This window comes from Chionomys nivalis, chromosome 17 (genome assembly GCF_950005125.1).
Source record: "Chionomys nivalis chromosome 17, mChiNiv1.1, whole genome shotgun sequence".
NCBI lineage: Eukaryota > Metazoa > Chordata > Mammalia > Rodentia > Cricetidae > Chionomys > Chionomys nivalis.
Window position 1 is genome coordinate 25,571,565 of NC_080102.1, and position 17,606 is coordinate 25,589,170.

The following is a 17,606-nucleotide window of genomic DNA, read 5'->3' on the forward strand; positions in this document are numbered from 1 at the left end:
TTTTAAATTTCAGTTAAGGTATATAATTGTTGTATAGAACCTTCTTTTTGTTTCATGTTGTCCTGTGTGAGTTTCCTGCTAATGTTCTTTATGGGACCATATTGTTATATATTGCATGACCCATGATTCACAGCATAAATCCAAAGAAAAAACCGGTTGTGTTAGTGAGATTTCTCATAAGCCTGGGAAATCTTTCAGACAGATAATAAGCTGGACTACTTACTGTTTTTTCAAAGAAACAAACAGTGCACACTGAGTGGTAGCTTCTTTGCAGGGGCACTTGATCTACCCAGGGGATACTTCCTTTAAGTTGTGAACGACACATAAACTAGTTACAGAAGAACTGTTTATTCTATTTGGGCTGGAAGAGTAAGGAAATGGTTAGACAGAGGCAAATATCAGTATGTGAGGGACTTCAGAACCTTGCTGAAAGATTTGAATTTTATTTGGAAGTGATAAAAGACAGGGAGTAAGTTTAAACTTTGGATTAAAGCTAAAAGTGAGCTTGAAAGAACTAGAAGGTAAAATAGAAACGGCAAACATTTAAAAGGGTGTTAAGGAATTTTGTATGAAAAATAAATCACAGTAGTCCAACTGATAATCATGGTATCATTTTACAAAGATCTTAGTCCCATTTATTGTTGCAGTGATTTGGAACTGCAATTGAAACTGGATTCATTTCTAGTGCAAAAAGAGGTGTGAGATAGCTCTGTCACTGAGTATGCAGATTGTTTTCCCCTTTCCTTTGGGTGCTCACACTTCTGTGGAGCTGTGTTCCATAGTGTATTGTTTTAAGTCTTGTACCTGTGCACTCTTCAGCATCCAGTGCAGAGCCTAACACCGAGTAGGTGGTCAGTAGCAGTGTTGGCAAGAAGATGTAAAGAATCTGTTTTCTTAAGATCCACCACAAACCAGACAAAGTAAAAGCACTTAATGCTCTGTAACTTCGATCAGCTTGATAAATATGGAGCACTTTAGAACTTGCCATAATTCATAAGCATGTGTTTGTGCAATTGTGTACATACACACCATACTCAAACAAACCACTGTCATTGTTTATCCTATTCTATTCATCCACAGGTTTTAAAACAGAAAATTAAATTGGCATTAATAGAAATGTGATGCTACTGGTACTGTGACTACTGCCATATCTGCAGTAGTTCTGTGGATTCTTCTCTGAATATTGATAGTTATTTTTTAACTCTTCATTAGGAGTATTAATTTTGATTTCTATGTGCCTTACATAGTGGATGAGCTTGCCTCTTTCTTCCAAAGAAAAATAGGAGTGGGTGAACCTCAGTTCACTGTAAAAGTGAAAGGAAGCTAATGTGGACATTTAGATATTTGTGGTAAAGCTTACACAAGTGAAGAGATAGCACTATAAATCTATAATTATAAACATAAATATATAGAAGTCAGTTTAAAATCATGACCTTTTAGCAAAATAATATCAGAATGTTCCCCCTTGAGCCTGACTTTCCTAGGTGCCAGTCTTGAACCCGTTTACAGTATCAGTTCTGAGCCTGTAGAATCTACCCACTCCGGTGCATATTGTCACTACTACACTAATGAGTACATCTTGTCCAGTGGGTTAGTATTGTAGCATGTAGGCTAAGACCATTGATTATTTTCTCCCCCAGCAACCTGTACATATTCACATGAGCCACATCAATTAGATTCAATGGGTTATTTTATAAAAAAAGAGACCATGAACTTGGGAGTAAGTTATGAGTTATGAGGGTGAGGTTTGAGGGAGAAAGTAGTTGGGTAATGGATAAGATACATGTATCCATATATAACATTTTCAAAGATGAAAAAAGTGAAGAAAGGGGGTAAGAAATATGGATTAGAGTAGTCAGAGATGTTTTCTGCATAGGGTTGGTCATTGAAAAGTGTTTAGAGTTAAGTGCAGTAAGAGATACAGGGTGGCATCCAAATGGAGGAAGTAGCATGAACAAGGGCTGGAGTAGCAGGCCCACCAGTAGCTATACAAACAACATGGGCTACCCAGGAGTGCCTTATGGAGGAAGGAATTGAAGAAACGGTTGCAGGAATGATGATAGTGCAAGGTATGTATACAGTTTGACATTCTTAAAATTTTGCCATTGTCTTTACATCCCTACTTCTCACTTGATCATTAGTTTTTTAAGTTCTACCTTAGGTTTAGAACTTTGTAATTATTTGTAGAATTATATTAATTATATGAAAATGTGAAATAAAATTGTAATTTTCAGATTACAAAAAAAGAAAAGATCTTTTTATATATATGCCATTAGCTCTGGAGTTAACTTCATACCTGTTGATAATCATGAGCACATTTCTTATTTGTACTTCTTTTGTAAAGGCCAGGTATCTACTTAAAGTGCTGTTCCATTTTTCTGTAAGTGTAAAATCTAACACTACTTTTTCTAATAACCCTGTTTTATATTGATTTGCTGGCATGAGATCTGCCACAGAAAGTGAATTGCTTCAAGACCTACAAGCAGATAGATGCAGGAAGGGAAAGGCACAGCTGGCTGCACAGCATGGTAGAAATGACTATACTGCTGCTGAGATGAGTATCACACAGTTGCTGTCCTCAGCTTCTCATGTTGGTCATGATGATCTGCTAATAACTTCTATCCTGATGCTTCCTAAATTATTTTCTAGCTTAAACGTCATATGTGAGGATATTCTTTTTTGCCACTTTAACACTATTGTAAATCTCCCTGGGAAAATGATCTTTATCATATATCAGATCTTTTCCTCTGTTACCTACTTTAAAAGTAACTTTTGAAGAGAGCCAATGATTCATGTAGAGATATTGTTTTTGTAAATAGTGGTTTTATTTTTATGAGATAGTCTAAGGATATTTATGTCTTTTCACAGTAAATTTCGAAGTTCTTCAGTAAAGATCAAAGTTACATGTAGGACTTAATTTGTGCTTTTTTTTTTTTTTTTTTTTTTTGAGACAGAGTTTCTCTGTGTAGTTTTGGATCCTGTCCTGGAACTCGCTCTGTAGACCAGGCTAGAACTCACAGAAATGCCCTGCTTCTGCCTGCCGAGTGCTGGCATTAAAGGCGTGTGCCACCACCACCCAGCAAGTTGTGCATATTTTAAGGGAAATGCAAGTTGATAATTGTTTAAAGATGGAGAGATAAAATATATTTTGTAGCTCAGTGGAATACTTACAGGAGACTATGCTTGAGTTAGTACAACCACAAAGCATCTTTTTACACCATATCACTGTTAGATTTCAAATGTTGCTATAATGTTACATGACACTTTCTAATTATTCTGACTGCTCCTATTTCAGGAACATTCACTGTTCAGTTTTATGATGGAGTAATCCGTTGTTTAAAAAGAATGCACATTAAAGCCATGCCTGAGGATGCTAAGGGGCAGGTAAGAGTGTTCAGTATTCCTGGCTACTTAAGGGATGTCTTCCTTAATTGTCTTTGATCAACATACATATGTATATATTTTATTGAATGAACTAATTGTAGGCTTATGTGCTGAGAGCCCCAAATAGCAGCAAGAAAGAGAAGCTTAGACTGTAAAATAAATTATACAATTGATTTTGCTTCTTTGGCTTTAGACCTGCTAAAGTTATAGGTCACTAGTTTCTGTTCCAGGTGAAATCCCAGCATCCACTAAGCTGGTGTTGTCCTATCGACCCAGCTGGATCGTGTAACCAGTCTATGGGAAGTGAGGTAAGTGCCTTTTTGCTTTTAAATTTTGTTTTGTTTTATTTGGTATAGAGTATTAATTAGAGAGCTAATTTTTAATATGAAATTTTACTTGAGTTTCTTATCTTCTTCTTTCCTTCTACAAATCATAGTTATTCACCTTCCTTAAAAGGCGCTTACCTGACACTCTGTAGGCTGTTTCAGGTAGGGCTCTCTAAGTAGCCTATTGGAAGCAGTGCATTCTATGCTTTGCTACTACTCAAAGCAGGAATGAATGGTGAACATTTGAAGGAGAATCTGGGATGGAACTAAAAGCCATGTTCCGTTTACTGAATATGCTTCCTCAGTCATTGGAGAGAAAGGTGCCATTAGAAACAAAAACTGTTTTCTTTCATGTTCTGCTGTTATTTGGGATTTTCAGCACCTGGACCTACAATTAATTTAAGAACTTGAAAGTAATATATGAAAATGTCTAATGTGAAAATATGTTCCCTCTTTATTCCATACCATGTAGGAAAAATGTTATCCTGAAGTGTGTTAACAATTGCATGGTTAGTTTCAGTTAGGCATGAACATTTTATGGTCTGCAAATGTCTAATCCACATTTAGAATAGTTGTTTTTGAGTATTATAGAAAGTGTGATTGCTTCTGAAATGATTATATATATATAATAATATATATTATTATTATGACATATATATATATATGTCAACCCAATTAAAGTGAAAGTGCCTTCAACCAGTGAATCGCTTTATGTCCCCCTGTGAATTTGTATTCATAAAATAGCTATAGCATCCAGTGGTGTCCTTTTTAGTTACGGAAATAGGAAAACCAATTAAAATATTGGGAGCATAGTTTGTCATATAACTTTAAATCAGTTTCTTCTTTTGCTTTTATACTGTGATTCTGTAGTTATTCAGATTTCATGAAATGACCCTCTTATTTTGCCTTGAAACTTTCAAAATGGAGCATTGAGACAATTTGGTTTGTGGTTGAATTACAGACTATATATGTTAGACTTATTGGATGTCATATTTGGAAATATTTAGTCACATCATGGCATACATTAACATTAAGGTCAGTGCCAAAATACAAAACTACTTAAAGTGTACTTGATTGGCAGCATATTTCCTTTTCTTTTATTTTTTAATTTTCCCTTATAATTCTTATTTATATGCAGATTAAAAGTATTAACTAAATATTTTATAAGTTATTTTATGAGTTTTTCCCAAACTAGATGTTTTACCTCACCTAGGAAATATCATAAATCGGATAATTAGGCAAGGCTAACAATTTTTTTCTAGAGTTTGAGTACTTTGAGAACCTTTTTATGAATATATAAAGTGAAGAATATTTTACTAACTTAGCAAATAATAAAATAATTAATAATAAGTAATAAAAACTTCTCCCCTAAACCCTCTTTAGTAATTATGTAAGATAAGGCTTTAGTAGCAATTTTATATATGAACTTCTAGAATAATTTTCTTAAGCTTAAATAAAAGTCCTATTGTTAGCTATTGTTCTTAACTTTGGGACAGTTGGTTGATTGTATTCCACCTCTGGCTGGATTCTGAAGATAACTTGACCCTTCAGAGAACTTGTAGAAATGCTTTTGTTGAAGTGTAAGCTGTATGCCTTTGTGTGCTATGTTTGTAGACACTGTTCTCCACTGGGGAATATGGGGTGGTAGACATATTGACTGTTCAAACTAAGATTCCCAGGACATTTACCATGATAGAGATCAGTTCTTACATTCAGTGTAACCCTATGTTACTACTTGCTATTCTCCTTGATGTTTCACCATTATCAAACATAGCAGCAGTAACTGCAGGGCAAGATACTAAGGCATTTATTTGAAATTTAAAGTCTGTAACCACAACTTCACATCTCCTTCATTCTTTCTGCAAGTGTGCTGATGTAAAGTGTGCATTGAAATGCACTGAAGATTGTCTTGTAAATGGATTTTAAATCCCTTGGAACAGATTTTTTCATATATGCATAGTTGACGTTTTTAACCTTACAATGAAAACGTCACAATTTAGGGTTTCACTCTCCCATTACTTGCTGAGTGACTCCTAACTCAAACCCTCTGATTTCAAAACTACATTCATTGTTAATGCACTCCTCTATTGTACCGGCTACAGAGCATTTCAAGTATGTCATTGATTCTGATTCATGGAAAAGCATCATCAGTTGTTTTTGACAGTGAGGTTGTCTTATATAAAAGTTCAAAGGAGGTACACTGGAGGTATTTAATGGCATGGCTGTAATTTTTGCCATGACTACGGTATTTAGGATTAAAAAATATTTTAAAATATTGAAAAGCATTTTAAAGTTTTTAAAATTTGAAAGCCAGAATGATTTTCCTTCTGCTGTCTTTTTTAAAAAAGTAGATAATAACTCGAGTTGGAAATGACCCTAACCTTGTCTGACATTTCTCTGACAGCTGCAAAAGAACCAAATAAACAACAAACAAACAACAACACCAATACCACTAATAACAACAACAACAACAAAAAAAAAACCCAACAACTGTAGTGTGGAAGCTGAAGTCACATTTCCTTTTTTCAATAAGTTTGTAAACTCTTCATGGAGCTGCTGGTGTAGCTGTGCTTACTCCTCCTTCGTCTATGTTGGCCACTCCTGAATTCCCATTGTTGTTGGACTTACTCACTGCACTATTTTATTGTGAGCCTCAAAGCTCAACCTTTAGCTATAGTAGTCCCCAGCAACTTTCCCTTTGCCTAAGTCCTTCCACATACATCCCACACTGGCTTCTTTGCCTTTGTTTAGTGTCTTAAATCTTGTGTGGAAGACTTGGTTTCCCTTTTTAGCTATCCCTTTTCCAACCAATTCTTTTTGTCTTTAGAGACCATCTCCTATGCCCTTAGCCCTGAAGTCTCCCATTAGTTTTTCTTTTCAGTCAGAATACTCTCTTCTGTTGTCTCAAATATTTTCATTTCTCTGTGTCCTGTCACATTATCTTTTCTTCTCCATATGTATATTTTTTAAAGATGATCTTGTGTAGTCTGGGCTGTCCTTGAATTTCCCTTATAGCTGAAGATAACTTTTAACTTCTCATCTTCCTTGCCTGTTCCTTCCCTGTCACACTGTCTTATGGTTAATTTTATTGACTTATAAATTTCTTGCCTAACCCCTTCTATTTTATTAGCTATTGTGTTTTAGTATTATACTGACACCTGGCTTGTCTTGTGGATAATTCAATAGAAAATGAGTTCAAACAAAACAGAACAAAAAACCTTGTTAGGTTAATCACATGATATTTGCAGATCATTTCATTGATGGAGGGGAGGGATATCTGAGGATACATTTGTTGTTTGTTTACAATGGCCTTTTATCACCATGTATTTTCAAGGGCAACTAGTTAGTACCTTTATTTTTTGTTTAAACTTTCTAATGATCATTTTATTTGCTTATGTTCATTTATAAAATCCACTAATTAAATTCATTTTTGTTTTAAAATTATTTTAGTTGCTTATAATAGGAATTAATCATGTTGGATGAACTTTATTGCCCATTTAGACAATGCTTTACGGACATGAGTGGAAGATTAACTTTATAGAGACATCACAAATCTTTATTTAAAAATTTTTCCTACTAAAATTCCATATAGTATCACTTTATACTATGTATAGTATAACCACCGTGTTATACTTTCACAAGAAAGAATTTTGAGTTAAAAATGAAACATTAAGATTCAGGTAAGCAAGGGAGATGGCTCAGCAAGTAAAGGCACTTGCTGACAAGTCTGATGACCTGAGTTTGAGTTGAGTTTGAACCCAACAACTCACATGGTGGAAGAACTTTCACAAATTTTTACCGTATGCATGCCAATGCATGTGCGTCTCTCATCCTGGCAGACACAGAGTAAATAAATTTAAAAAACAAATTAATTTAGCAACTAACAAATTTTCTTTACAAGTATTATGAAGATATGATAAACTGATCCTAAAGTTTAAATGTTTAAAAAGTAAAATCATAGTTTGATTTCTAAGAAATTAACTGTGAATTGAATGGTATGTGCTTCTTAAAAAGGAACAGTAGTAATATATCTCAATACTTATAAGAGTTTAATGTAATTCTCTTCTTATCCACTGTATTATGGGAAAGAAAAGTAATGTCACTTTTAATTCTGAAATAGCATGTCATATAGCATTCCATATTTTCTGTAGGCTTTATACGTTTTTTATTTAATATATAAAATCATATCCAAAAACTATATGCTGTTGAATATTTTTTTCATCTTATAGATGGATTTTCAGCTTAGTCAACCATTAATTTATTAAACTAAAAACTCAATCAAAATGATAATCTGCCACATAAATATAGCTAGCCTATATATGTGTGTATGTGTGAGTAGCTGTCAAGATGTAATACATAATTTTATTTATTAGTGAAATTAAACTTGGATTTTAATACTTCATGTTTTATGTTTTCCTTTGGAGGACTGGATTGCTTTAGTCAAAGCAGCTGCTGCAGCTGCAGCAAAAAATAAGACAGTGACTAAGCCTCGGACCAGTGCTAACAGCAATAAAGAGAAAGAGAGAGACGGGGGAAAGTGGCTTACAGTGCCTTCAAGGAAGGCAGAAACTCCAACTTGCAGAGCCACAGTAGAGACTGAGAAGAAGGAGGAGCTACCCACATCTAGTGAACCGTTTGGTACAAAATACATTCTTATTTTCCTTTCTTGTGACACAGGTAAACTGAGGTAGCAATAAGCCCAAATCTCTTGGTTCCCTATAATTTTGAACTTAGAATTAAATTATTTGTTACTAGTTTAATTAGGTGACTAATTTTATTATCTCATACATAATTATGAGGATACTGTCAAATACTGGCATATACTGTCAAATACTGGTATACTGCTTTCAATATTCTTGAGTCTAAATCATTTTATATTTGTTAGTAGGTTTTTACTTGAAAGTTTTGGTTTAAGTGTTTAAGGGATTGTGCTGTTTCCATGTGCTGTATAGAAGAAATTATTCTCTTCAAGCTTTCCTTTAAGAAGGAAGGGGACTTTTATTTCTGTTGTATCAATCCAGAGAGATTTTTATTTGTTCCAGTCATAATCAAGCATTAGATTTAAAAAAGTAATGTACAAAGCACTTTTACTAATTTGCTATCTATTAATTGTATGTTTTAATTTTGGATTCCAGACAAATTCTCATATATGTGTTCTATTAAAAGTAGGACTTCACATAGACAGCGTTCCAAAGATCGTCTTTCCACAGCCAGAGAGCACATTAACAAACAAGAGGAAAAATAATCAAGGAAACTCATTTCAGGCAAAGAGAGCACGACTTAACAAGATTACTGGTAAACTACAAAGATTCTTTTGGCAGTGGGGGAGGCTAAGGGATTCATGTTAGAATAGTCTCTTTTTAATAAAGGAAAATTGATCTTTTGACTCAGTGTAATGAGTTGATTACTTTCTGGTTCTTCAAAGTAAGCATCTCTCAACACTGTCAGCTTTGTCTGTTACAAGCTGAAAATACCATGAATTTCTTACCTACCTCACAGGGATGTTGTGAGGATCCATCAGTTCCCATGTTATAAGAGTCTGTAGTCTTGAAATCTCTTCCGTGGTAGGAATAGTTTCTGTCAGAATGGGTTATCTGCATTTATCAACTTGTGGTGGCTTCATTTCTCAGTTTTAAATATTTTTACATCTAAATGTCTTACAGATGACAAGGCTTAAGAATGGAACCATTTGTTATAAAAATTTGGATATCTGAGTAAATTAAGTTCCTTACTCATTTGTTACTCCCTGCTTTTTTCTTGAAGTTGGACTCTAGAGTACCTTCTTGTAATGTAGCATATAGTAGTGTAGGGATAATAAAAATGCATAGAACCCTAGCCAGGCTAGTGCTGACAGAAGAGGGAATTGAAGTGTTATAGCCATGACCAAACATGCTACACCTGACACTTCTAGGCTTTCAGCCTTATTAGTTTCTAGTATTTAAATGAAACATGATTATAATTCACCATTTAAAGGGAAGCTTAAATATTTTAATGATTCAGACATTGATTTTTTTGTTTTCTTATTTTAAATTTTTTATTCATTTTACATACAAACTATAGTTCCCCCTCCCTCCCCTCCTTCTGCTTCACATCACCTCCTTCCCCAGCCCCCATCCACTCCTCAGATATGGCAAGGCCTCCCATGGGGAGTTAACTAAGCTTGTCATATCACAATGAGGCAGGACCAAGTCCCTCCCCAGACATCTGATTTTTAAGAACAAAATATTTTCAAGGGCCTCTGGTTTAATAAAACTGAATAATTTTTTGGAATTGATTTAAGTACTTTGAAGAAGATTAGCTCCTTTGTTAGGGCCACAAATAAATATTAAGTGTGGTTGTGTCTGTTTTCAGAAGAGGAGACCTACTGACAGATGCCTGGAGCAGAGGGCTTTTGTGAGCTGCTCTATGACAGGGCCCATTGAGGATTTTGATTCTTTCAGCACTGTGGGGATCAGGCTTATTCCATTTTTTTATGGTACTTTCATGGATTTCTATGATATGGGTTGTTTTTGCCCTTAGTACAGGAAATATCTTAGCATTACTTCACCCAATGAACCCTTTTCTTTAGAAATTGTTAGCCTTGGAGAAAGCCTAAATCTTCTCTAAATTGGTACTTCTGCTGTCAACTTGAGATAGAATACAGAACTCAGTGCTACTTGCAGGGCAGAGTGGAAAGCTGCTTCTCTCTACTGTGATAAAGATTGAAACTACACTGTTGCGGATTCAAGACCAAGGAAGACGGAAATGCCACTGACAGGATACAACTAATTGCCAGCTTCCCAGCATCATGGGTTTTCCTCCTTCAGCCATATCACCTGTTTTTAGTTTCAGCCAATATTCTTTGACACATGCCTGCTTCTAAATGCCTTAATGGGAGGGGCAAGGTCATCTTTTAAAGAAATAACCAAACTAAAAAAACAAGTGAGTCCACAGTGATGCATGGCTTTGGAGAGACAGTAGTAAGGATAAAAGAACCTTTTACCGAGCTGGGCGGTGGTGGCGCACGCCTTTAATCCCAGCACTTGGGAGGCAGAGGCAGGTGGATCTCTGTGAGTTCGAGACCAGCCTGGTCTACAGAGCTAGTTCCAGGACAGGCTCCAAAAAAAAAAGCCACAGAGAAACCCTGTCTCGAAAAACCAAAAAAAAAAAAAAAAAAGAACCTTTTACCTTGTGCCTCACATTGTCATCCTGGTTGCTTAGTAACACCTCAGGCCTTCTGTGAAGGACTTTTTCTTCAGTTTTCCATAGGAATTTTAAATGTGATGTTTGGCAACAAGAATAACACATAAGGTCTTACCCATGTGAAGCCTTTATGGCCTTTTCCCATTATTAACTCAGAAGATTTAAATGTATCACAATTAGCTTCTCTGCTTCTACTTTTGATTTCATGTCACAAATATGCCATATTAAGATTGTCTTCAGTTGGCCAACCCTGGATTTGCTTATGTACAAGAAATTTTATTTGTGATCCATGAAAAGAAATGAGAACTAGTGTAAAATAGCAGATTCATATTGAAATTTTGCTGTATTTTAAACTTACCAAGTTCTATGTGTGTCTTACCTTTACAAGAGAAAATGGGCAAGAATCATGGCAGTTTGTTCTCATTTACTCTCGTCTCATTTCACTCTACTTTTTAAAATCTAGGTGAAGATTAGTGAACCAGCAACTGGATAAGTTTAACTGTGTAATGATGCACTGTTTTGCTTTCCTTCCCTTTCTATTAATCCTATGGTGATTCTAATCTGATTGTTGTATAGAGAATGATAAAGTGATGAGATTTTTCAAAGTTTGCAGCTAGGAAGAAATAAAATTGTAGTTGGATTCTGTATATGTGTGTATTCCCCTTGGTTATTGCTTTTGAATATGTGATGTGCCTTATTGACAGTTCTATTATATGGTATTATATATATATATATATATATATTCATTTGAGGTAGATAGTTTTACACTGAAAGCCAGAATTCATAACTTTAAAACAAGTTGCAAGCAAATTGAGTTTTAGGAGATTTGAAAATAGCAACTGTAAAATAATAGCACAGGGTAAGATAATAAAAAATAGTTTGTAGTAGTTGGTATACTCTAATCACTGTAGGCATTGCTGGAAGTAAGAAGTGCTTGGGCAATGTCAGGCATATCTGAAATATTTGAAAAAATCCTGAGATTAAATTTACTAGTGACACATAAAGTTCACCAGTATTTTGAGCACACCACTTTGTGTTCCAGGGAGCTCTGGCCTCCTGCTTCTCAGTGAAGTAGATTATTATGAAATGAATTTGTTTGCTGATAGGATTTGTGATTATTTGATATTCTACTTCTACTTACTGTTTAATATCTTGATTCTGTATCATTAATTCTCTAAGATACTGTTTGTAATGTATTGATAATAAGTATTTACAGTAATTAAAATTAATTTCATTTGTGTCTATTGTGTCTGTTGCATTCAAATTCTCATTTACTTTGGGTTTAGAATTGGCAGGAAAAGGTAACTGGTTTTGGACTTTCTCTTCAGGCAGAAGTAGATTCTCCTCTTCAAGTGTCTATTTTGTCATTTTTCCCCTTTTGTTTATGCTTAGTAATTCATTTTAAATAGACATATCCAGCATACAAAGTTTTATTGCTTATATTTGGAGCTTTTGAATTCTCCAGATAGCAGTGTATTTTTAAATCTAATTTTAAGTAGTTTGTTGTGTCTTATTATTATCTATGGCCTCATGAAAAGACTGGCCTTTTTCTTCCCAACAACTATATGGAAATAGCTTTTTAATCAGTATGGTCTATACCATTACAATAGGTTATGGATGAATTGTTTTGTTTCTTTTACAACTTGTACCATATTTTGAAATTTGAGCTTATAATTCATCTCATCTCCTGATGAATAAAAAATCCATTCTATCACTTCTATGAAATGAAGCAGAATAAGTATAATTTATATGTTGAATGACAAATATTTGTCATGTTTGAATAGCTTTAAAAGATAGAACTTCTGCTCATTTCCTAACATAAAAAGACCTTGATTCTGTATCATTTAACAAAAACTTCAGTAGCTCATTTGTACTCAAGAATGATAACTGGAAAAGAAAAAAGAACAGTGACTGTTGTTTTAAATGTTAAAGAAATAATCTAAACTACACCTTTGTGTTCATATAAAATGTGAACAGTGTGATTAAGATTGAATTTGTGTGCTAAAACCTTTATAAAATAGTTTATATTTCTTTATTTCTCACGTCAGTCTAACTCTATTATTGGGAAAGGGAGAAACTATATAGACTGTTGTTTCAAAATAGGTGGAGTACCAGTCACTGATGTATCAAAATCATTGTTTTCTACTGAGCCTCCATTTCATACTCAGCTGTAGGTATTCATCTTTCTAGTAAAGCCAGTGTGCCTTCTGCCTCATGTAATATTTATCTCTCTTACTACTTTAGGGAGGCCATGTGAATATTTGTGTTCCCATCTAGGTTACTTAATACCTTTGGGATAGTTACTTGAGAAAGTCAGGCCATGTTGCCTTGTGAGTAGCTCTCTATCCTGTAGTGTTTCAAGGAACTCTTTCCCTTCTGTGAAGTAATGTTAACAGTTTCAGTAATAAAGCTGATAAAAATTGCTATATCATGTTTGCTATTGGTACCACTTGTTATATGTTTCCTCTTCTAAACAAAGCAGCCATAAAACTGAGTATTTGTCATTTTAAAGTCCTGATAAACCTGGTCTCACAGAAAGTACTGAATGAATGAGCAAAGAATTGTATTCAACTAGATGCCTTTATTAATGAAGGCAGCCAAATTTTGATGTTTTTTGAAAATAGCTATATTATAAATCAAGAATTCTATCTTCTAAAATTAGGTGTTAGTGATAGAACTTTTCATTTTGTCACCATTTATAGAATGAAGTTGTCAGGCAAAGTGTTCAAATGACCCATACACTCTTCCCCTTTTATATAAAATGGGCCCATGAAATCGTCTTGAAACTCTTGTAGGAAAATAAGACATAAATGAACACTGATACAAATGCACAAAGTTTAGGTTAAAAAATTTAGGTTGGAATTAAAATTTAGTAATACTTTTTTAAAACTAGCAAGATGACAGAAAGATATTCTACTCTGTTTTATGAGTATTAGCAAAATAAACCATCTTTATCTGGACTTTGAAGCCAGAACATTTTTCCCCAAATAAGTGTGTATATTTAAGGATCTCAAAAGTAATATCTAGAAAAATACTACCCAAGTATGTGAACAACTCTCAATATTGACTTAGTCTCTTGTTAAGGGTGTTTGCATTTTTTAAAAGATAGCATTTTAATACTTTCTATATATGGGAAATTTCATCTGCTATCATTTTAGAAGTTTATTATGCAGAAATTACTAATTACTTTTTTCTAACAAGCCATTTCTCTACAATTCTTCTCAAGGTTTGTTGGCATCCAAAGCTGTTGGGGTAGATGGTGCTGAAAAAAAAGAAGACTGCACTGCAACAGCTCCAGTCCTGGAGCAGGTATGAAATGGTAGCATTTGATTGTTTCACGTCCCACTGGAGTGGTCACGGAGCTGTAGTACCCACGTGATTGCAGTTGTCCCTCTGATCAGATATGGGAATAGAGCACTGACTCATTGATGATATATTTTTATCTCTGCCTTCTCCCGAGTATGCAGATAAACTATGGACTTCGTTAGCTTATGTTTTCCATAGCCTGATATTAACGCCATTGTCTCCAAAATTAGAAGGCTTGGAGACAGGCGTCCCAGGGTATGAGCTTCCAGCTGGACACCTTTAGCTTTCAAAAAGACCCTTACACAAATACTTTTTATTTGTGAGTTTAAACAGGGTTTTTTGACATCTAATTAAACTTCTTTTATAAGAAGTTTCTTTTATATTGTAACAGTTGGTGTTGTTAGACTGTGTTTTATGAATTGATCAATGAGCCATAAATTTTTTGCTAGGATGTATATTTTAATAACTACAATAAAAAGAGAATTTAAAAATTGTTTAAGGGTCTGTCTTAAACCACCTAATAGAGAAATTTAAAACTGAAGGCTACGGCTAGAATTGGCCGTGTCTACCTTTGAATTCCCACAATACTGTACATAATGAGCTGTGCATGCGTTTCCATCCTCTAAGGGCTGACCTGCTTAGGCACTGTACGAACACAGTAATAGCCATAACTGGATTTCTTTGGTTCTCCTGTTTTAAAATCTGAGCCTTAATGTAGTTTCAATATACCCTTTTTGTATTATCTTAATTTTCTTTATTAGTAGCCTAGTAAAGAAGACTTTAAAATGAGTATCTTTTGTTCTTCTCTATATGTGTTTAAAGAATAGCCCAAATTTAATTGATATTGTATTGAGTTTTTCAGTGTTTATTCAGGCCTGATTTGAAAGCAGTAAATTGTTTTGGTACCTCCATTAATGTTGTATTAAATCAGTGGTCCTTTAAATTGATCAATATGTCAATGACTCATACTTTCTGGTTTTCTATCAGCATCAAACGGTTAAGTCTTTGCCGTTATTGTCAGTATACCAACCAAATTTTAAATAACTTTTTTTTTACTGTGTATGACTATATTCAAGGTCCCAGATATAACTATTTTGTATTCCTATAGCTGTTACGTTATACTCAGAATGCAACATATCAGGGACTTGGGTAATAAAATATTTCTGGAAAATTCATTACAATGTCAATCTTTCATTACACATAATCTTTGAGGTAAATGTGATTGTGAAAATTAATATATGTAGAAGTTAGTTTAGAGGTCAGTAACCAATTCAGAAAATCAGTTTTAAAAGGAAATTAGAGTGACTCGGCTATTAGTACTTGCATAATTCAATACTTTTCAAAGTCCTTAGCAATTTTGTAACAGAGACCAATAATCATTAATGGAACCTTTGTAAACTGTTCTAGAGTTTAAGGAACATCATGCTGTTCCCTCTTTTTTTTTTTTTTGTTATTCAGGTTGATTTCAATGTGAAAATGTTTTGTAACCAAACTCTTCATTTTTATGCTATATGTTAGCCTTGCTTCTAAGCTAAAAAGCCGAGTTATAAAACTCTTAACTATCTCAGTTGGTATCAGCAAGAGACCTAAATGAGTTTTGATTGTTGCTAACTTCTGTTGTCTAAGAAGTTATATTGCCAGTTATGACAGATTGATAACATGCCTACACCACAATTTACTGTGCTAATGGAGTTATAGATTCAAACTGTGGTCTTGGACCCCATTATCAGATTATTAGTTATAGATTACTTAATTGTATTAGGGAAATGTCATGTTATATTTACTTTTGGATAAAACTTGCATTTGATGCATAACAATTCAGTAAGGTTTAAATATGTTAATTTGTCCTTGTTTAGAAGTTAAGCACCTTACCAAGTTATTAATTTAAGTTTTAAAATCTTGTTTTATAACTTTGTAACTCAAGAGTAATGGATGCTGTAGTGATGTCTCTCACATATGTGAAGATGAACAATAAAATTGTTTATTTACAAGTAATGGCTGTAATTACTTTCCTGGCAACACCTTTTATGATAAGCTTAGGAATACTTTCCAGTCATGGAGTTCTTTTTCAAATGAAAGTTCCACTTGCACACATTAGTAGTGAAGAAATTCAAGAGTAGAAAATGAAAGTTGAATGAATGGAACACTTGACACAGGCCCTTTTGTGTCAGATCCTTAGCATGCCATCTTAGAACATTCAGTGATGCCATATTTAATATCAAATATATAATTTTCCCCCACCAGAGTCTAAGTAACTTTTATTTTAATGAGGACAGAATTATTTATTTATTTGATTCCCAAGCAATGATCTTTTATATTCTAGAAAACTGAAGATTACAAATTCAATGATCATCCCCCTTTCCCAAATACATGGAAATTAAAGTTTCTTGGGGACAGGCATGTTATTCATAGGACTAGTGACTTTACTCGTTATAGTAGCTTGCTCTAATATCAGTTTTTAGAAGATCGTGTCTCATGTTTTGCTGTCAGATATCAGCATAAAAATCAGTGTAGGCATTGCAGTATGACAGAATGTGGACCGACAGTGGCTGCTTTCTGTTGTCTTTAACAGTCGATACTTTCACACTTATTTTTACATGTCCAGGGAATTTTACTGCCACATGAATAAAATGTTCTTAAAGAAAGAACTGACAAAAGTTCTAATTTTTTTTAAAAGTATCAGTTGGCAGGAATAAGGTAAACATCATCTAAGAATGCGACGTATTTTGTTTTTAAATCCAATGTTTTAACTTACACTTTATCTTTTTTATGTTGTTGTTGTTGTAGTTGTTGCTTGTTCTGTATTGTTTTTTAGTCTTTTAACTCTCTACTGCTGGTAGCTCTGATTTCATGATGCATTTTGCTTATGAAACTAGCTTTCAGCACTAAAATGAGTTAAAGAGAATGTTTTGTTAATTTGGTCATTGTTTTCCTGTTGGGATCTTTCTTTAAAGGGAAACTGTCTACTGAGACAGTCACACACTTGATGACAGAGGTTGTAAAAACTCTTCTAAAAGGCAGACGTTTGAATGTATTCCTTCAGAGCTTCAAAACCTGGAATACTTATTTTCATTCACTTAGCTGATAGTAATAAGATTGACAATTGCAGTTTCAGAAGAGAGAAATTTCAAATTAATACTGAAAAAGTTTGTCCAATAGGATATTTAATATGGAAGGATTTCATAGGCATTAAAAAACAGACTCATAGTTGGCAGTATCCCTTTAAAGACAGTCTAGTCAACTTTTAGTTCATAATTTGTGGGGTTCTTTTTGGTTTTTCATTTGTAATAGAAATGTTATATGTTGCTTAACAATGTTTTTGGATACTAAAGTTGCATAACAATCAAAAATAGACTACAAGAAGAAAAATGAAGAAACCAAAATAAAAATATCAATTTTTTATTATTT

General features: G+C 33.9%; 1 protein-coding gene across 8 annotated transcripts in view; it reads left to right on the forward strand.

Moving 5' to 3' along the window:
• Nucleotides 1-17,606, forward strand: part of Phf20l1 (PHD finger protein 20 like 1) — a 68,174-nt gene that overhangs the window by 17,782 nt on the left and 32,786 nt on the right. For 2 of the 8 annotated variants that reach the window (XM_057791555.1, XM_057791554.1), the window contains exons 5-9: nucleotides 3,296-3,384; nucleotides 3,603-3,692; nucleotides 8,135-8,348; nucleotides 8,877-9,005; nucleotides 14,119-14,201. In XM_057791555.1, the coding sequence (XP_057647538.1) occupies nucleotides 3,296-3,384; nucleotides 3,603-3,692; nucleotides 8,135-8,348; nucleotides 8,877-9,005; nucleotides 14,119-14,201 (605 nt within the window). Of the gene's footprint in view, nucleotides 1-3,295; nucleotides 3,385-3,602; nucleotides 3,693-8,134; nucleotides 8,349-8,876; nucleotides 9,006-14,118; nucleotides 17,604-17,606 lie in introns of those variants that run through there. The other 6 variants (XM_057791556.1, XM_057791557.1, XM_057791558.1 and 3 more) reach the window with 6 other exon arrangements.